General features: G+C 35.4%; 1 protein-coding gene across 8 annotated transcripts in view; it reads right to left on the minus strand.

Moving 5' to 3' along the window:
* Window positions 1-22,525, minus strand: part of HIPK3 (homeodomain interacting protein kinase 3) — a 103,015-nt gene that overhangs the window by 11,116 nt on the left and 69,374 nt on the right. For 4 of the 8 annotated variants that reach the window (XM_081063988.1, XM_081063991.1, XM_081063989.1 and 1 more), the window contains exons 3-9: window positions 16,172-16,264; window positions 12,539-12,662; window positions 4,871-4,990; window positions 4,157-4,243; window positions 3,427-3,611; window positions 2,376-2,535; window positions 1,859-1,982 (exon numbers count right to left, since the gene is read on the minus strand). In XM_081063988.1, coding sequence (XP_080920114.1) covers window positions 1,859-1,982; window positions 2,376-2,535; window positions 3,427-3,611; window positions 4,157-4,243; window positions 4,871-4,990; window positions 12,539-12,662; window positions 16,172-16,264 — 893 coding nt within the window. The remainder of the gene's footprint in view (window positions 1-1,858; window positions 1,983-2,375; window positions 2,536-3,426; window positions 3,612-4,156; window positions 4,244-4,870; window positions 4,991-12,538; window positions 12,663-16,171; window positions 16,265-22,525) is intronic. The other 4 variants (XM_081063992.1, XM_081063994.1, XM_081063995.1 and 1 more) reach the window with 1 other exon arrangement.

The following is a 22,525-nucleotide window of genomic DNA, read 5'->3' on the forward strand; positions in this document are numbered from 1 at the left end:
ACTGAATGTTTTAAGAACGATGTTTAGCCATGTTCTGAAATGTGTCTCATAAGCCTCGTATGTTTTTGCTACAAGCAGAAGGTGGGCTCTGAATAAAACTGTTATTCCAAATGTTGATGAAATATAACACACTGTAGGTGGGTGACTCTCAAACTGATTTTGGTACATGGGAGAGATTATTAGGATCTAAGAATCTATTTTTTAGTACAGATTAAAAACTCATTTAAGTGAAATGCATTTGTCAAGACACCACTTAAATGACAACTGATTAGGAAAAAAAAAATCAGTCTTGCATGCTGAAGTACTTAGAAGTGAAATATCTACCACTTACTAGCAGATGGCATGTGGATAGATGGATAGATAAATAGATAGAGAGATAGAGAGAGAGAGAGAGAGAGAGGGAGAGAGTGCAATATGGCAAAATGTTAACCTTTGTAGAATCAAGAGTAGAATGCATTGTATTATTCTTTGAACTTTTCGTATGCTTAAAATTTTTATAATAAACAGTTGAGAAAAACAAACACAACAGCATCTTTAAGAGTTCTAACAATATAATGCTGTGGGTATTTTTATTAGAGACCAGCCAGGGTTACTGTCACAGATACTTACAGACCACCACTGGACCACAATTCCATCATGACAATCAATCATCTAAGTTGTTTTTCTGTTTTTAGTGATATAAACCTTTCTCTCAATAAACCTTATATGAAAACCTAACATATAAAAAAGATAAAAGTAAAGCTACTCTGGTAGAACAAAAGTGGCTAAAGAGTTGACATGTTTTCACATCTCTTATCAGCCAATCAAGTCAACAAACATATTCTTGGTGCTTAGGCACTATGGGAGATACAAAAATAAATTTTTTAAAAAGTAGCTCAAGTCCTTAAATCAAATAAAAAATTCAAATAACCTTCAGAATCCAGAAATATTAAGACTAGAAATGACCAAAGCAGTATCTATTCAGTCTCTTTCCTTTGACTAAGGCTGAAACAGGTTACCAAACACGTCTAGGAAAACACAGCAAATAGCAGAAACAGAACTATATCCCAGGTATCCTGATTTAGCACCAACTTCTTTCACTTACATTATATATACAGTATTATCACCATGTTTCAAAGATTTAGGGCCCCATTTGTAATTAACTTATTTCTTTCAGATACAACTAGATGTTAAAGCTTATCAAGGACAAAATGCTAGGAAAAAACATAGGAAGTAGGGTTTTATTCCAGTGATTCCAGTCCCAGAGCATGCTACTATCACCCTCCAAGAACCACAAAGAAATTCCTGTTTGAGAATTTACGGCCTCTTCAAAGGTATTCTGCCACCCATCAAATTTGAGGATTTAATTGCTATTTTTATCAAAGTAAGGGACATAACCCAGTTTAGTTAAAAATCAATCCTTTTTTTTTTTTTTCAATCTGAGCTAGGAGTAAAGAACAAGACTACAACATTTTGGGACACAACTCCTATGACCAAAACTTAAAGAAACGAACTCTGTCACTTTCATGCCGAGTAAGGATAGACAATATGTACTTACTTAAACATGTGGAGCAGTGATACCTGTACAGGACTTTCCATAGCTTTTCAGGCCATTAATTTCTACTAAGGTATTTTATCATGCTAGACTCTACAGGATATAGAACTGTCATATGACCCATCTTGTTAATAGTGATCACAGCGGAGCTCTAGTCGGGAAATGAACGTCACTGGTCTAAAGACTACTGACCAGCCTAAATTAAATTCAAATGTAGCACTAAATGTAGCAAACACTATACCATACATTTAATTAATAGATGCCTAACTTTGTTTTAAAATAATGTATGCCTAAATTTGAAATGTAATTTAAATGAAAGAATACCTTGAATAGCTGGGGGACAGATAATCAGTGTCTGCTGAAAAGCATCGCCACAGCCAAAATGAGCAGTTCCAGCCTGCAGAGGAATTCCATGGTGCACAACTGAATGAGCAGATGTGGTTAATGCCTGAAATGAACAAAGTACGGGCTTTATACAGAGCAGTCTTCTAACTGCTACACACATGCTTTATAAATAGAATTCAAACACATTTCTTAAAATTGCAATTCTATGACAAAAATAAGTCCAGAAACTGCTTTTACTGAACTTTACTTTTCTGTAGAGTTGTGGCACAGAAGGGCAAGTAGAGGATGTTGAAAGAAGGAAAGGTGAAAGGACAAAAATGAATTTGTTATGTTCCAATTGTTACCCTGAAATATTAGTTAACAGAATAGCCATAGTAAGATCTCACCAGCTCTGTAATTTCTAATTGCTGACATGAGGCTTCTGTATACTTCAAAAACAAAATGAGCAATCATTAAAAAAATAAAAAACAGAGAGTATAAATTACTAAATTCTTACCTGACTCCTTAATGTGCCAATTTTAGTAAAATTTGCTGTCAGATTAGCAGTACTGCTTGAAGCAACTGGTCTTAAAAGTGAAGTTTTATTGTGATTATTTGTGTCACATGAATTTGGGTGGGACCTACAAATATCCATAATATGAAAACAGGACTTCACACTGCAAAAAAAAAGGGGGGAGGTGAGGTGGGGAATTGTAATATTATTTTAAATGTTTAGTTCAAAATTAATGTACATTAATTAAAAAATTATTTCCAAAAGAAAAAGATTCTATGACTTGCACTTAATCTGCTTATTTCCAATTCTGTTTCTACCAGGAAATCCTACAGAAAAAGACCAAATTTTAAAGCAAGTAAAAAGTGTATGTATCTTACACTTGCAATACTTTTTTAAGACATCAAAACAGTAGTAAGCATTTTTTGGTTAGCACACTACAATTTTATGATCCCCTACCCTAAATAATTTTTCCTAAATTTCTAGACCTCCACATCCCAAAATTAATGGTAACAAGTATGGAGTTATGTTATTTTCAAAGGGCTTATTCATGGAAATCATTAGACATTTTTAAGCGGTGATGGAGTTCGGTGAAGACAGTAGTTGGATTTTATAAAAATACAATTTTCAGGGTAATCCATAATAATGGATATCAGTTCATCCCCATACCATCTTCATTCCGTTTTTAAAAATATTAAAAGACGCTGTTTAAAGTCATTTACTTTATTCCCTTCAGCCTGTTAACATTTCCCTTTAGTATATAATATATGCCTGGTTATTAAGGTAAAAATGTTATGTAAAAACAAAATCACTTGGTCATTTTCAGTATGGTATTCTGGAAAAAGAACACTGGAATGGAATTCAGATTTGCTTTCTAGTTGTACCTGGCCACTTACTTACTAGGTTACGTGAATTTGACCCACTTAGCTTAATTTTTTTTTAACTCAGTTAGTTATATTTAATGAAGAAATTGAATCAATTTCTAACACACTGATTTCTATAGACTCAGTATTATTATCTCTCCAGAATCGTTTTAAAAGGTTTTAAAATAACATACTGGTTGCTATGAGGGAAATCTAGAAGATGTTTCATGTTAACAAAAGGATGATTCAAAGTCTCAACTGGAGTGATTCTTAAATCTGCATCAATCAGCAACATTTTCTTCAACAGACTAACAAATTCTCTTCTATCTGCTTTCTCAGCCAAAAGATCACTTCCTTCCAAATCCATCACTGTGTTCACCTGCAAAATCAAAATTTCAAGTCATCAAATAAAAAGAAAAAAATAAGCCCAAGTACATATATACTCAAATTTCACAGTTAAAAAAAAGCCAAACAAAACAACTACCACAACACACAAAGAACAGAACATCTATAAATGTTTTGAAACAAGAAAGAACAACTGAGTTTAACAAATCCTCAAAATGTTTTGAAGTATCAAATACCATTCAAATCAGGAAACAAATTATTTTCACTAAACAAACAGCCATTTCTATTGATGTATAAGGAAACTTATTTGCTAGGATTTTTCCTTTTAAAAAAAAATGCTTTTTGCTAAAAGAAAAAAAAAAAGCAACAAAAAACAGGACAGTGTAAATTAAATATTTAATATAGACAAATACAAGTTAGTCCTGAAAGGTTGAAACCTTAGAATCAATTTCCTTTGAAAAGATTTAAAACAGCAAGCATTCTATAGTTTTGGAGAAAATGATTAACATGTTTTGGCATTCTTGGCAATCAAACCCACCACATAAGCATGGAAGACTGACAAATGTGACCGGTACTCACATGCACTATATCATCCAGATTGTTGAATATGTACTTTCTGGCTTCTTTAGACTTCATTCCTGTCTCTGCCTCATGCTCTTCTAGTGTCTTATTGAATATATCAAAAAGGAGAAAGAATATATTATTATCCAACATTTGTAAATTCTTTATTTCTTTAATTCTTGCACATTTAGTCTAATATATTGAATATTATAAGGCAAGCAGTAGTCTCAAAAGAGTAACTATCATAAATGTAATTTTTTAAAGTACAAAAAAAATGAGAAGAGTAAAAAAAAAAGTTACACACATAACAAACTCCTTAAACAAAATAACTATAAAGTTAATCACTGAGGATTTACTGATCCCCCAAAGATCCAGGAATAAATTAGGTACTTGGGTTATATAGGAAGTGGTTAGATTCTGCCCCTGTCCTACAAAGCTTACTAACGTAGAACTAGGTAGAAAATATGAAACATACAACACAAAAGTAATTATACACATAAAATTTTAAAAACCATTTAAGATAATAATTATGTTGCCAGGTTAGAGAATGAGTTAAATTATTGAAAGGGGGTTTTGCTCGTTAAGAGAAAAAAAATTTAAATGAGAAGATGTCAAAAATGAAAATTCAAAAGAAGAAATGCAATAAAATAAAAATAAGCATGGAGGATATTATCCATATACATGAGGCATCTTAGAAAAATGTTTTTCTAAATATTTGTATTACTGAATTACCTTTAATCTCCAACCAGAATGAGAAATATCTGTTTCTCTGCAAAAAAATCTTGTGGATTTTGTACCCACATTTAACAACTGTTCTCCTGGTAAACCTTGAGTCTGAGAAATGTATCGAATCTGAAAAATAATTTACAAAACAGAAGAGTTTATTCTCTCATGCAATAGATATTAATTGAATACCTATTATATATCAGATACGATGCTAGGTATTAGGTCAAGAATTAAATGATATAATCTGTGCCATCAAGAAACAGTCTAGAGGGGAACACACAAGTAAACAACTATAATGCAGTATTAGAAGTACCTTAATAAATGCATGCTTTATGGAAAGACAGAGAAGGGAGACCTAAAATAATTGTAGTCACATAAAGTTCCAGAAGAGGTGATGCTCAAGTTGGGTTTTAAAGAACAAATAATAGTTTGTTAGTCCTCGAGGAGTGGGGAAAACCTGATCTATTATGATTTATGTGAAGGTTATGAGTAAATATGGAAAATCAAGAGAAAATATCCACACATTCAAAGACTGGAAGCATAGAGGTTAACTACAGAAAAAAATGGCAAGAGATGAAATTGAACTAGAAGACAAAAGGATTGATCAGTAGGTTAAGAAGTTTGGATTTCACTCCAGTAATGGGAAACCACTGGAGAAATCTAGGCAGGAAATTGGCAAATTACATTTTTAACGTAATATCCAAGAATGGTGAGAGGATGAAGCCAGAGAAGAGATGAGGGGGGCCTGAATCGAGAGACTGAGTAGGGATAGAGAGGAAGGAGTAGATTCAGGAGAGACTCAGACTGATAAAGATCTGGTGAATTCTGACTGTGGGAGCACTGGAGGGGACACATCTGTCATTGGCATGGGTGAGGCAGAAAGGAAGAGACACTGGTATAGATGAGCACTCTCAGGAAAATACTGAAAAGTTCCAGCCTCAGAGCCTCTGAGCTTAATATCCTTTGGCTTGGAACACTCTTAGCCCAGGCATCTGTATGGCTCATCCTTTCACTTCCTTCAGCTCACAGCTCAAATGTCACCTTATTCATGAGGCCTCCCGTGACCTACCAATAAATAACAATAAGCTCTCCCCTCTTCAGTACCCCAGGAGCCCTTCTCTTCCTTATACTCGGTTGTATTTTTCTCCACCAGGCTTTTTAACAACTGATATTCTGTATGTCTACTTTCTATTTTATTACCCCACTCTCCATTAGAATGGAAGTTTTATGAAGAGAAGGACTTTGTTTTGTTTGTTTACATACACACCCATGACAATGTGTGATACACAGTAGGCTCTCAAATATCTCTTCCCCAACTTAATGACTGGGCAGCACAGGGAATAAAGAGAGGCTTAATTCCTCTCAACTGGGTGTGAGAACACAGGATTTTTTTTTTTTAAAACCTCAATGATTCGGCTCTATCAATTAACCCATCCTCTCCTGCATCTTCCATTTCTTCCTCTCTATGAGATGTTTCACTTCAATCTACAAAAATGTTTAATATCTTCTATCCTCAAAAGAAAAATTGCCCTTAACTATTTAAAACTGTTCTCAGTTAAAGGTCTTAAGGGAGCGTCTGAGATCTTGCTCCCCGGCATATGTCGTTAGTTTGGCTCAAATAAACGCTTATGAAAATTAAAAAAAGAAAAGTCTTAAAATAGTAGCCTATATTCTACTTCCCATTCTCACCTCAACACACTACAATCTGGATTTTACTATCACTGCCATGACATGATACTAAGGTAAGTATAGCCTGTAAATAACTGACACCATTTAATGGTCACATATTAATCCTTATTTTACTATGATACTATTGGCTATTCTCTTTTTACTTAAAAACTCTGTTCCATTTCCACAACATTATCTTTTGTGGTTCTCTTCCTACTTGTTGACACTTTCAATGCTTCCCTCCATTTGTTTTTTATATGACATTGTGTTCCGGTGTTGTATCTGCCTTTTTTTCCCTCCACAAGCCCCAAGTGCCCATTGTTTTATCTCTAAATCTGTATTTAAATATTTATATCTACCTCGGGAGCTACAGATCCAACTGCTTACTGAAACTCTGCACCTGGGTGGTCTTTAGTTAGCTCAAAGTGAACATATCCTAAACTGATTTTCCCTTAAATCTGTGAGCCCTCCTGTCATTCCCTTTGTAATGAATTGCAATACCAAACACTCAAATCAAAGCCTGAAATTTATGTCAGACAAGCACCTCTCCCTCATCACCCTCCCTGCAACATCCAAAACCCTAACAATTGTACCTCATTAGTATTTTTCGTTCCTGTCCGTCCTCTCCGTCCTTATTTCAGGCCTTCCTCAATTCCGAGTTATACCATTTCACAAGCCTCCTAATTAGTATACCTGCTGCCCTAATGACCCCATCTACTCACCCAAAATTCATTATTCACACCGCTAACAGCAATTTTGGAAAAATGCAAATCTGACTGTTACTCCCCTGTATAAAATTACTTTACTGCCTATAGGATCGATTCTAGACTTCTAATCAGGGCATACTGGCCCTCCAGCTTTATCTCTTCCCCGCTCTTACACACTCCAGTACACCGGCCCCATCTAGCACCTCGCTAAACTTTGCATGGGCTAGTTTCTCGTTCCTAGATTGCTCTCTAACTCCTACTGATCAATGTCCCTGTGCATCCTGCCCCACTTCACCAAAACCATGTGACAAACTTGTACTATTTCTTCTTCAAGACTCAGTTCAAGAACTCCTCCTCTGTTAAATTATGCCTAACCATCCCAAATAGAGGTGATCACTTTCCTCTGTGCTACCATCGCACCTAGAACATAACTATTTCAATGCATTTATAATACGATATTACAATTATTTTTAAAGTCTGTTTTCCGCACTCAACTGCGAGCCTCTTAACAATAGATTCTGTTCATTGATATTCGCATCCCCAATTTTAGATGAAATGTTAACTAAAATCTCCACCTTACAAATGAGTCTCATTTCATTAGAGTGCGGTGTTTACCCCTCACCTCACATCCCCCAAGTGGCTGAGTTTCCTGTTTCACAGAAATGGAAAATGGAAGAGAATAGTAGTAAGAGCACAGTACCTAGATGCTGTACAGTCTGTTAGATGGTAGGAAAGGCATTCAACAATTCAATTTCAACAAACATACACAAAACATTTATTATGTGTCAGATCCTAATGATATGCAAATGAGTAAAATATGGTGTCAATCTTCAAAGTATTTAAGTCAATAGAATAAATATTTAAGCACATATTCTGTAATTAAACCAGGGAGTGCCATTATAAAAAAGAAAATAGTACTAAGAGAGCACGGAGAATACAGCAATTAATGCACCTAAGCAGTTGAGATGGTAATAACAAAAAAAAAGTGTCAAATGAATTTCTAAGTTTATTTTAAGTCATAATACCTGCCCAATCATTTAAGGAGAAATTTTTCCATGTGTAACCTCTAATATATGAAGGGACCTACCACCCTTTGCCTCCAGTGTCCTCAGTGGGTGAAGAATAGGAATCTGACTCAGAAGCAATTAATTCATAAATTCGCCTTGTGAACTCAACTAGAAACAATCTAACCAAATCGATTTACAATATCAGGAATGTAAACTAACAAAATACCAATTTCTGTTTCAGCTGATTTTCTGGGATTTTCTGAATTTCTCGGATGAGCTGAAGAGTGATAAGGTAGAGCTGAAGTCTGATGGCCATGTTAGCCTAAGCAAAGTTAAGAGTGAGCAGAAATTCTGAGTAGCAAGTTACAATCAGAACAGATAAAAGAGCAGCGAAGTCACACATATGATCCAGCACCAGACTGAAGTTCTATTAATGTCTACTAATTCTTCTAGCACTGTCTTGAATCTAAAAGCATCGCCCACTCCAGATTTCACAAAAATCCAATATCGTAGCTCCATTCTTGGATTTTTTCAGTCCACACAAAAACAGAAGAACTCTTACTTAAGCCACCTTGAGTAGGTCTCTTTGCAACTCCAATACTTGACAAAATAGAATCCTTTAAAGATTCCCACCACCACCGATGTTGAAATAGTGAACTTTATTATGATATGAATTGAAATTAACCAAGTGTAGTAATTTGACTATACATTCAAACTTTTAGCTGTTCTAGATAAGATTCTATCTAAATTCCAACAAACATTTTGTGAGAACAATAAACATTTACCAAGTAAATACTGTCTGTCCATCCATCCATAAAAAATATTACTTAATTCCCTAGAATATTTTTTATATTTCCCTAGTAAATATAAGTTAAATCCAGTACAGATAACACTAATAATAAGTACATCTACAATTAATACAGAAAGGGATCCAAGCACAGTACCAATTCACAGGGCAGCCTTCTCTAAACATGCACACTATATTTGTATACAAATTGAAATGAAATGCATGTATGAGAAAATATAACATGTGACAAATTCTCAACATGGTCAGAGCCTAGTTGTAGAATCCAAAATTCAAAGAGGAAATTACCTTGGAAAGTCTTTAAAAGATGTAAGATGATTAAAGGGCTAGAACACAAACCCCATAATGAAGAATTAAAATAATCTGAATATTTTTTCCTGCTGACTCAAATTTGGCTTTTAAGTATATAATAATTATAGATCTACTGCTAATTCTTTTTCACCTCTTTTGAAAAAAACTGATAATGCATTAGAAGGTTAAATAAAGATTAGATATAAGACATATCAACAACACGGTTTCCTCATTTGTAAAAAAGGGGCAATAGTAGCATGTACCTCATAGGGTGTTGTGAGCATTGACTAGTTGATGTAAAGTATTAAGAACAGTTCCTGGCACATATGAGCTCAAAAAGTACTAATCAGTAAAATTACTATTGCCCACTGTACTGCAACTATAAGGCAAAAAAATACGTTAAAATGTGAAGTAGCAAAGACACCCAACTGGGTATCCAAGTATATCAGGGCAGCTGATGATCAGAATAGGAACACATAACAGATAACCCTATTGGTAGCCCTTTCACGTCCTAATCAGATGGTCATAATCACAGGAGTTGGAGGAAATTATGAAATTCAACTACATTAATAAATAAAGTAAAAAACAACCAAAAAAAAAAAAGGAAGTGAACATTTTAATAGATGCAAAAAAGCATCTGAGAGTCCAAAACCAATTTTGGATTAAAAAACTTTGAAAATTAGAAATAGAAAAGAGCTCCTGTATCTTGAAAAGAGACATTTATGAAAGTCTATCTAGCAAACACCATATTTGAAAATAAATATAAAGTCTAAGACTGGAACCAAAATAAAGGTATTCACACCATCATTTCTTTTCATTTGCATTCATATATTTTAAAAAATAAGTTTTGGACTGGCCCAGTGGCTCAGGCGGTTAGAGCTTTGTGCTCCTAACGCTGAAGGCTGCTGGTTTGATTCCCATATGGGCCAGTGGTCTCTCAACCACAAGGTTGCCCATTCGATTCCTCGACTCCCACAAGGGATGGTGGGCTCCGCCCCGTCCAAATAAGATTGAACACGGCACCTTGAGCTGACTGCAGCTGAGCTTCCGAATGGCTCAGTTGGTTGGAGCGCGGGCTCTCAACCACAAGATCACCAGTTCCACTCCCACAAGGGATGGTGGGCTGCGCCCCCTGCAACTAACAACGGCAACTGGACCTAGAGCTGAGCTGCGCCCTCCACAACTAAGTCTGAAAGGACAACAACTTGACTTGGAAAAAATCCTGGAAGTACACACTGTTCTCCAATAAAGTCCTGTTTCCCCTTCCCCAATAAAATATTTTAAAAATAATAAGTTTTAAAACACTGAATTGATAACTGTGCAACTATTGATGCTTTGTGTTCATAATTTTATTCAACTACTGTACCCCCTTGGAATTAAAGTGATATACACTATGAAAATATTGTTAACCTGGATCCAATTAACAGTTTAAATTCTATATATTATAGAATTTAGAAAAACTGAGTGTTGGTTGAGTCTTTGTCTTAAATTACCATCGTTACTTTCGAAAGTCATTTCATTTTCCAGGGCCTCAGTTTTCTCCTTCGTAAAACTGGAAGGGACAGTGACTAGGGTCCACTTCATACTAACATCAACTGTCTGAAACTACAATTGTGAAGTCCATATCCAGAGTATGATAGCAAATCAACCTGAACTGTCGCCATATGGTGTCCTGCTCGAGTAGTCATCAATTGTAATCCACAAAGCGTAGGCCTAGATCTAGCATTTGATTGGCACCTCAGTACCTCAGCGGCTAAGAATTATGGGTCTCTCCAACTAGATCATCAACTCTTTTCAAAACCAGCAACAGTTTAGCATCTGCATCAAAAAAGCTAACGGAAGCTAGTACGTATGGAAAATGTTACAGAAACTGTCTTTTAAGAGGCATGCTGAATGGACGGGGTAGAGAATATAGGAAATCTGGCTGGCCTTAAAAAATGGTTTATGGGTAGACACTCATTGGAAAAAGATAAAGAGATTGGCGTTAATAATTACATCTAATCTAATAATGAATATTAAATAATTTTTAGAGTCATCTCAGCAACATTTATGTCACCAAATTAACTACGTCTCATATCCCTTTCGATAAAGGTAAGTCCTGAAAATCAGAAATAAGACACAACATTTTGTTGTTACAATTATAACATGTGTGTTTTAAAATGTCCTATTTTCTATTTCTTTATGCCTAAAAGTTAAATCATGTATCATTTAAATAAAAATATTTATCCACTATAAGCCAATTACAGAAAGATAAAATTAAGGTAACCATTTTGACTAACAATTTCCATTAAAATGAATTGAGTATACATCTCTCTACTAAGGGGGATGTTATGAAATTCTTTCAAATCATAGTGAAAAAGGCAAGAACTACTCCAAAAAAGAATGTTGATAGTGAAAATCAAGAAAATAGGAGAGCATTTGAGATCTTGTTCCCCATCATACACTGTCAGTTTGGTTCAAATAAACTCTTATAAAAATTAAAAAATACATAAAAGAAATAAAAATCAAGAAAATAGCAAGCAACACTGTCTAAAAGCTTAGAGAAGCTAATGAACATACCTGAAAAATTATCATGAAAGTGTTTAATGAGGTAATTTGCTGATTCTACTGAGAATTATTTAAATAATGTTAAACTAGACTTTAGCACCTAAAACTACTACAGAAGGTTCAGGTGACTGAGGTACTTAAGATTGAGAAACAGCTAAAACTACTAAAAAGGGTTCAGGTGACTAAGGTACTTACGACCAATAATGGTTGTGCATTTAAGACCAGTAGTTAAATGATGCCTTTTATTCCTTGGTAAGAGGCTGACATTTCATCCAACATCAAAGTTTGTCATCTGGGCAAAGCACTATTATTGAAATGGACACAGTCCAGCCCTTTACTTTGTCTAGAGCATAAAAATGATACAAAAAATTCTCCCAAGAGTTTTACGAAACTGGTTTTGGGCCTGAGGATTGTAACTTTATGAAAATTTAATTAGTTTTCTTTAAAGAGTTTTTAAAAATTGAATACAGTTTTGAGGTCTTGAATACAGTTTTGTGAATTTAAAATCCACAAGATCTCAGGTTATGCAATTTTATTTTTAAAAGATTTTCACATGTATTCTATAAACCGAAAAGAAATGCATTACTATAAGTATTATTTTTCTTTACAATCTACCAATTCTACTAGTTTATCACGACAGTTCTGTTACCTGGTCATACTCCAAGGCTCCTGGGTAGAGCGGCCATCCAAGGAATAATTCTGCAATCACACATCCCAGTGACCACATGTCTATGGCTTCACAAAATGGCAACCCCAATATAATTTCTGGAGCTCTGAAATTTAAGAGAACAAAAAAAAAATCAGAGTGGTTTTCCTTTAGAATTATCTGATTTCATCTGACATTCTAAGAAAAGTTAGTAAAATGACAGAGAAATAACCTTCTATTTATAGTAGTAACTCTTCACTTTTTATCACTCTTTGAAACCTAGCCATAATCTTGAATTAAGCTTTTAAAAGGTGCTAATAGTACATTGTTATGATGAAATCTCTATACTTAACCCTCACAGAGTTTTATTAACATAACATTAAAAAAGGAAAAAGCATAGATTTGTTTTTGAGACTATAGCAGATTAGAAATAACATATTAGAAAAAGAACTGGTAAATTATTAAATATATGCACTATGACATCAACAGAACTGAAAACCAGACATTGAGAGATAAGACCAAAACAAAATAAAACCCTAAAGGCTAGAAGTGGATCTAGACCTAGATAACATTTCAGAACACAGTAACACATATTCACATAATTAGGGCCATTAGTCATCCAAAAGAGACAAGACCAAGTTCAATGGATTCTGCTTTAAAAAGCAGAAAAGTATAGTTTATATCAAAACAGTTAAAAAGCATTTTAGCACTTAAATGGCTTTATTTGGAAAACATATTCCATGAACAATGTCAATCCCAGATAAATTGTTGCTACTTCTCATAAATTTCCCATGAGAAGATTAACCTTCAAAGAGTCTCCATGTATAGTTGTGTAATTCCAAAGTAAGTCATACAATCATAACTATACTAGACTTGTGTGGGCATGAGTGTGTATTTTCTATCTTTTAAAAAAATCTCAAATTTACAGAGAAGTTGCAAGAACCATACAAGGAATTTTTTTCCTGAACCACTTGAGAATAATTTGCCTAATTTGCCAAATAACTGTATACTTTGTATTTCCGACAAACAAGAACACTCTCCTACATAAACACAATACACTCATCAAAATCAGGAAATAAATGCTGATACATCTCTACATTTAAGCCTCAGAGTCACAATTTGGCCATATGTAATAATGTCCTTTATGGCAAAAGAATCCAATTCAGAATTATGCATTGCATTTAGTTGTCTTATATCTGTCCGTCTTTTTCAATATGGAATAATTCAAGTCTCTCTTTGCTTTCTATGATGTTGGCTAAGATGTTATAGATCAGTTACATGTCCCTCAGTGTGGGCTTGTCTGATGTGTTTTTCCAATTATACCCAGGTTATAAATCTTTAAGAGGAATATTACAGAAGTGAAGTTTTCTCATTTGACACTATCAGGTGGCATTTAATTTTGATTTGGTCCAATAATGATTCCATGATTCATGTGGTATCTGACAGATATCACCACTGTTTTTTTACCCCCTTTCCCCTTTGTAATTAAGCATTTTGTTTTGTTTCAATTTGAGACTACATGAATAATTCTTTCCTTATAAAACTTTCAATTTATTCATGTATTTACCTATCTGAGTACAGATTAACAGATTCCTATTTTATTCGATAAGTATAATCTGTTACTGCATTTATTTTGATTCTCTACTTTTCCAAGACTTTACCAGTCGGAATTCCCTCGATGAGTTATGGGTCCTTATTGCTACTAGAGTGGACTGTTCCTAGGGTCTCTCTCTGTATACATATAATATACAGTTACACAAAATAAACCTTCTGCTAATTTCTTTAACTGGGGCTGCTGATTGTCATCACCTAAGGCAGTGGCTCCCAATCTTGGCTGCACATTACAAGCCCTTTTGGTCCTGGTGACACCCATATTAATTAAATCAGAAACTCTGGGGTTAGGACTTAGGCGTTGATATTTTTTTTAAGCTCCAGTGGTGAATCCAATACACGGCCCAGGATTAGAACCAAAGCCCTTGACTCGAGTAGTTAGACCAATGAGAAGACTGTTCCATCTCCTCCCTACAGTGCTTCTGATCAGAATAAGTTCAGGGATAATAAACTAGTTGTTTTCTACCACAAATTTGGGATCTGCCCAGTGACTCTCCTACTCCTGGCCATCTCTGCTATAATTAACACTTACGATTCAATAGACCCTTAATCCACAAGCATTTGTTAAAAACAAGTAAGTGGGGAGATGCTTTGAGGCATAAAAGATCTTTAAAACCTAGGTATAAAAGGCTTTCATTCTTTTGACAAAATAATAATAAGTGTTTATGTAGATATATACACATGAATTATATTCAGGTATAATCAAATGCAAAATTTGCTGTAGAAAGAGGGAAAAAAATAAGTTACACTGTTATCAGTCTTATATATTCACAACATGGTACAAAGAATACACAGATCTTATTTTTGTTCACTATTGTATGAACAAATATAGTTCATTATAGTTAATGATAACATTAAATAGTTCTCAAATAAGTCATTCCAACACAGGTTGAATAACACAAAGGAAAGCATCAGAGTAAAGTCTGGGTTTGAACTAGGTCCTGAAGAATAGAAGTCTAGGCAGAGAGAAAGAAATGGCACAAGAGTTTATAAAGGGTATATGTTAACCTCTGCTAAAAAAGATTCAAAGCAAAAGGGCAGTTAATTTCAAAAGTATAGAGTACAAAGGGATTCACTAGTAATGTTTACTCATGAACTAATTTGAATCCTAAAAAATTATTAAGACTAATAGAGCTATAGCTTTGCTTGAAAGCTTTATTTTGAAATATTTAATATGAAAAATTCATGGAATTTGAAATTGTCTATTCAGAAAACTTCAACATCACATTTGGCAATGGAAGAAAAGTAACATAATAATAATACTAGAACACACAATTTAAAGAGGCTGAAATGGGGCTGGCCCAGTGGCTCAGGTGGTTGGAGCACCGTGCTCCTAACACAGAGGTCACTGGTTCAATTCTCACATGGCTCAGTGAGCTGCACCCTCTACAGCTAAGATTGTGAACACAGCTCTCCTTGGAGCTGGGGTGCCATGAGCGGAGCAGCCGGAGGTTGGCATGGGTTGCTATGGGCTGCCAGGACCGGCGGGTGGCCACCGTGAGTGACCGGCAGTGACCGGCAGTGACCGACTGCCTCAGCTGGTGGGGAGCGCAAGGCTCATAACACCAGCATGGGCCAGGGGCCAGGGAGCTGTGTCCTACACAACCAGACTGAGAAACAACGGCTTGAACCAGAGTGGGGAGGGGGGAGACAGAAGAAGGGGAAAAATAAAATAGAAAAATAATAAAGAGACTGAAATTATTTGAACTGGTTAACAATAAGAAAGGAGTTTCTGTCAGTTGGACTACGAGTGATGAATTCCTTTTGCCATTTGCTACCATTTAATAAATGAGCCAAGTTTCTAAATGATATTGACAAGAATGTGGATGTATCTTTTCAAAACCTTACCCAGTAACTGAATAAAGCACTTTGAACATAAAACCTATGATATGAAAGCTATATTCATGGAAGCAAATTCAAACTTCTCATTTTAAAACATGAAAGAATTTTTACTGGAAGTTTTATAAAAATGCCTTATGTATCATTGAGTCAGTTCAGATCCTGTGAGAAACAGATTAGACGTACAAGAAATTTCTTGGGGGGAATGCCTGTGAAGGATACAGGAAGAGGAAGCAGGAGAAGGTGAAGAGAGTCCCCAGACCTTGACTGTTCTGATACCTGTGAAAGAGAGGCAAAGAAGAATTGGGTAGAAGGAAGCTCCAACTGCAGCGCTGCTATGAGAAAGTCTTGGCCGGGCCAATGGGGAGTCCCCTAAGCAAAAATGACCTGTTAGAAGAGTTCTCCCATCAAGCAAGAACAGGCCAGCTCTAGCACACCCACTATGTGTGGTCACTGGCTGGGAACAGCCCAGAGGAAGTGTGGCCTCTGCTTGAGTACTGACACACATCTGAAGGTGCAACAGCTGGAGGCTCTGAGGCCACCATGCTCCTCAAAGGAGGTTCTCTTCAAGGGTCAATTCCATGGCTTGCCAGCACTATCTTCCCCAAAATTTTATTTCATTTTATAATATACATATATATCTATACAGATAGATAGATATACACACATTATAAAGAAAATGCTATAAATTTCTTCACCAAGTCTCATTCAAATGTGCCCAAATTCTCTCCAGTTTACCATAAAATATCATTTTTTCTATGTGTATCATTACATGTAAAAGGTGGGGAGGCAATACCTTAAAGCACTTATAATCTAGATGAAACTGCCAGAGATGTCAGAGTTCTACCAGCCAATCTTACAATAAACTTTAAAAATTAAACTATGTGTGAAATAATAATACATGCATCTATCAGCTTAGTTTTTTTGTTTCATCTTAATTGGCTCTCAAGTTCTTCCCCTGGGCTAAATGTACTTTTGTATAAAAATGGTCATAGCAGGGATTCTGATTTGTGGACCACTCTTAAAATAAATGTTCTGTTCTACTCCTAAAGGAAGCTCTCCCACTTCTTTATTTAGTCTACCTTAAGTCCCTTCTGAGAACTAAAATGTGGCAATGCTAAGGATATGGCAGGGAATAGACGTCATTTGTACTTCTGTAGAGCAGGAAAGGCACTCATTGAACATGTCTATTGAATGGAGGGTATAACTAAACTGTTGTTTTCTACTCTACCACAATGAGAAAGCAAGTGTCAAAGCCACAGACACACTCAGAAATTTTGGTTAGATGCTAACAAAAGAAATCTCTACCTTAAATGCCATGTTTCATTCTTTTTTATGCTATGTGCTTTTAATAAAATATATCAATATATATTAAGACCAAATCTTTTCTACTTCTCTAAAACCTTGAAACATGATATAAAATAAAGAGTAAAACGGGTAAGCTGGAAAAAAAAATTTTTTAGGATGGTTTACAGGACTTTTGCTAGACACCAGCAGAGAATGTTGGCAATAGATGCTTCAAATAAGAACACAGTGAAATACTGTCACTCATAAAGAAGATAATTATTAATGGAACATTTTATTTGATTTATTTCACTTTTATATGTTTTTTTAAGATGAAAATTCAATTACTGACAGAAAAACCTCAGCCCTGTTAGGAAAAAGGGTATCTCAGTTCAGGAGTTCAGTATGTCCAATTCTAGCAATAATTGTATTCTTATAATAGAGATAGATACCTTAGGTTACCACTGCAAAAGCCATTAAACTACGCACTCGTGATTATTTCATGGCCATCAAGAAAATGTTGATCCTATAATATGGTTCCTTCTATATATAGAGGATATAATGGTTAGGCCAATGTGAATTCTCAGCATAATGCTGATATACTTCAGCCTTTTGTGACTCTAGTGACAGAACAACCCAGGTCTAGGACACTGATCAAGTAACTTCTGAAATGACAAAGCTGATGATTCTCTTAAATAACGTCACTCAGTAGGACTGAAAGGTGCAGCCATCTAGGCTCTCTTGATGATACTGCTATACAAATACATGTCTACCTGCTTCTCTCTACTTTTGACAATAAGGTACCAGAGAAATGCAGCACAAACTTGGAAAAGGCATGTAAATGTAAATTCAATAAAGATAAAAATACTAAGATGAGGGCAGTCCACTCTGAGGTAGAGAAAAATGTAGAAGGCATTTTTTTTAAATAACAGTTTTATTAAGATATAGTTCACATAGCATCCAATACACCCACTGAAATGGTAAAATTCAATGGTTATTACTATATTCATGGAATTGTGCAACCATTACCACAATCAATTTTAGAACATTTTTATCAGCCCCCAAAAAGACCTTTAGCAGTCACTCCTCATTTGTCCCAAACTCCTCCATCCCTAGGTCACCACAAATCTTCTTTCTGTCTCTTTGGATTTGTCTATTTGGGACATTTTCATACAAATGGAATCATACAATATGTGGTCTTCTGCGACTGGCTTCTTGGCATGCAGTAGCTTGTATCAGCACTTCATTTTCCTTTTATTGCTGAATAGCACTCCACTGTATGAATAGACCACATTTACTTATTTGTTCATCAAGTAATGGACATTTAAGTTGTTTCCCCTTTTTGGCTATTATGAAAAATGAGAAGTTAACCAAGAGAGCCAATGTCAGTTTAGCAGGCTACTGAGCAAGACAATATACGCCAGGCTGAAAAAGGTCAGAACAGAAAGGCTATACACCAAAAACAAGCATGTATTGCCTCAGACAGAACTAACTAATACAGAAAGAAAATGCCTTTGATGGAATATATACCCAAAAGGGAAAAGAGGGTACTAATGTTAAAAGAACTACTGATTTTTCTAACTTCGTTCAATGAAGCAGGCTTTATGATTCAGTTAATCTTGTGCTACGCCTTTCTCAAACATTTAGGGCACTAAAAGAAAATAGTAGAACGTCTTGCCATATACTGGTAATCCAATATAAAAGAGCATGGGTTGTGCATGCAATTCCTGTTGGGTAAATTTCATGCCGTACTGGTACTAAAACATTGGAAATCTATGCAGAAAAGCTCTGGGAAGACAAATCTTGGAGTCTGGTAAGGAAGCACTGATTTTGAATAATGAAAACCATCTAAATAGAGCTAGATTTTAAACAATCAGGAGTAGATACCTAGCTCTCCCTCTAATAGCAAGTAATTTAATTGAGCCTTAGTATTTTCATTTTTTAAATGGTGTTTTACCGACCTTATATAATCCAAAGATTATCTAAAGGACTACATAAAAGAATGTGTGTAAAATGTAAAACCATATATACATTCCCCTAATTTATTCACACTCCCACTTTCCTAATCCACACCTCTCTTCTCAAACCACTTCCTCCTCCATCCTCATTCCTGTTTTCCTTGCATCCTACTTTACTGAAAAAAAAAAACAAAAACAACAAATAACCACCATGTAATCTGAAAGAAACGTCTACACTCTCACCACATGTACTAGCCCACTTGCATGTCAGAGCGCCATCCGTGTTCACTTACTGAAGCACATTAGCAATTTCCCACCGTCTCATCACCAGTGTCTCTCTCTAATAGGATTATCCCACATCTCCCATCTTGAGGGGGGGATAAAACACCAAAAACCTCTTGTTTATACACTCACCTTCAGCCATCACTCCTTTCTCTGTTCCAGTCCTTCTTGAAAGCATTGTTTAGAAAAGATGCTTCCAACTCTGTCTTGAACTCTCTCAGATCGGGCTTTCGTTACCCCATCATTCCACCAAAAGAGCTCTCTCTCATCAAGGTCACCATCAGCCCTGCACTGCCACATCCTCCATTTAATTGACTTGCAGCATTTGACACAGCCGATTGTGCTCTCCTGCTTTAAACACTGCATTTCACGTGCAGCACCACTTTGTTCTCCTCTTTACCTCACTGGCACTACCCTTTCAAATTCCATTCTAGTTCCATTTCATTTCCACAATATAAAATTGCGGAGTGCCTCAAGGCTGTCTTTGGATATCTACCATCTCTATCTCCTTTTGCTTTCCTTAAGTGATCTTATCAAATCACGTAGTTTCAAATACATAGCACCTCTATTCAAAAGACTCCCCAAAGTACAGCTCTAATCCAGACTTCTCTCCTTAACTCCAGATTTATGTATCCAACTGCCTGTTCAACATCTCTTCTTGAGTGTCTACTAGATATCTCAAACTGGTCATGTTCAAAAAAAAACCTCCTAATTCCCAACTGCCCCCAACCTCCTACTCCCCCAACCTTCCCATCTCAGGAAATGACAACTGTATTTCTATCCTTCTAGTTAGTTTCTCGGGCCCATAATTGGGGAGAATAAAATTTGACTCTTCCCTTTCCCTCACTTCCCACATCTATCAGCAAATACCATTGACTCTATCCTCAAAATAGATCCAGAATTTGACTCCTTTGTTCCACCTTTCCTGCTGCCACCCTGATCCACGCCAGCCTCATCTCTCTTCTGGATTACAGCAAGAGCTTCCTCACTGTTATTGCTTCCGACCTTGTCCTCTACCATCCAGTCTCAACTTAGCAGCCAGAGTGATCCATTTAATGATATACAAATCAGATCACATCCTTCTTCTCCTCAAAATCCCCAATAGCTTCCTATTGTAACGTCAAATTCCTTACAATCACCTACAAGGTCCTATATGATTCAGCCCTCAGTTACATTTAAAATTTCCTACCATTAACCCACTTGCTTGCTATTCACCACCCACACTGGCCTCCTTACTGTTTCTAACCATAGTTCCTGCCTCAAAATCTTTACATTTATCTAGAAGAAGGTTCCAGGGAGAGGGAACAGCAGGACTTGATCCCTTCACTCGTTCTTTGTGTTTCTGCTCAAAGTTCGTATTAGAAAAGCCTTCCCTGATCACCTTAAATAGAAAGGTAAGTACCTGCACCAACACATACACGTATCTTTTTCTTGCTTTATTGTTCTCTTACCAACTGATACACACACACACACACACGATGTTTACTATTATGGTTTTCCTCTCCCCCACTAGAATAAAAATGCTTTCAACGTTATTTTCCCAGCACTGAGAATACTGCCTGACACATAACAGGCACTCAGTCATTATTTGTTCAATGAACTGATTAACTACCAGAAGCTATTAGCACTCACTCATTCATTCATTCATTCATTCATTCAGGAATGCTAAAAATATCCTTGTTAAATCAAATATATGAACCAAACAGGTATCAACCAAGAGATTTTTACATGCTAGCCACTTTGCATTTTGGACAACCAAAAAGCTTTAACAACATAATAAAAACAAACACAATTTAATAAGCTTTAACAATCGACCAGCCATCATGGAAATAACTTTTAATACATTATCTCATTTAAAGAAAATGTTCTGGAAACAAATTTCTGCAGTTTTTCTGCTCCAAGATAAAAACCGCTAGGAAACAAAAATGTCCCACATAAAACAGAGGAACCCCTCAGCCCACAGAATCATGAAAAGTAACAAATCATTGGTTGTGAAGCAACTAAGTTTTGGAATTGTCACACAGCAACAGATAACTGATACACTACCTAAGTACCCAAAAAGAGTTTTGGAAATGCTAATTCCAAAAGCCTTTCCCTATACCTTAAATTATAAAATCCTGTGACTAAAAGCAACACAGAAAGCCAAACAGAAAGCCTAGTAATTGACACCAATGTTACTTTTAGCAATTCAATTAAAGTTATGCTCCAGTTTTATTAGGTTGGTGCAAAAATACTCTCGGTTTTTGCAATTTTATTTTTTAACCTTTTAAACCTCAATTACTTTTGTACTAACCTAATATTTTCCACAGAAAATAAAAATACTAACTGATGTAGGTTTTCTAATAGTTCTACAACATGAGAAACAGTATGCACCTTTTTTGATTAACTGGTCTTTTAGTTTTCTAAGACTGAAAAGAAAAAAATATTTTGCTGCCTTTTTAAAAACAATTTTATAATTATGAATAATTCCTTTTAAATATATATAATAACAGCAATATCATCAAGCAGTTACATAACACTATGAACCAGGCAATCCTCTAACCGCTTCATAAATATTAAACCATTTGGTATTCATCTCAATCCTTTTAATAAAGGATAAAGAAACAGATACAAAGATAACTAACTTGCCTAGGGGTCACACAGCTAGTGAGCGGAACCGCTGGGGTTCAAAGCCAGATTTTATGGCATCAGAATCCATGCTTCTAACTACTACACCTTAAAATAAATAATTCCTAGGATTACTGAAACTATCAGACTTTTATCCTACTGAAACATTTCCCACTCAGATGCTATACTAATCACTGAGTTCTTTTTTCTTTAAATATATCACCTTTGAGTTTGAGACTAACCAGGAAATGTGAAATATAAATATACTTATGCTAAAATAATTCTACTTGACATTTTACTAAGCCATTTTCCTGATATTTACACATTTACTCATCTTAACCATAAATAATCTTTCACATTAAATACACAGACATCTACTGGATACCTTAGTTAAAATAAGGCTTTTATT

The sequence above is a fragment of the Rhinolophus hipposideros genome (assembly GCF_964194185.1).
Source record: "Rhinolophus hipposideros genome assembly, chromosome: 10".
In the NCBI taxonomy this organism is placed as follows: Eukaryota; Metazoa; Chordata; class Mammalia; order Chiroptera; family Rhinolophidae; genus Rhinolophus; species Rhinolophus hipposideros.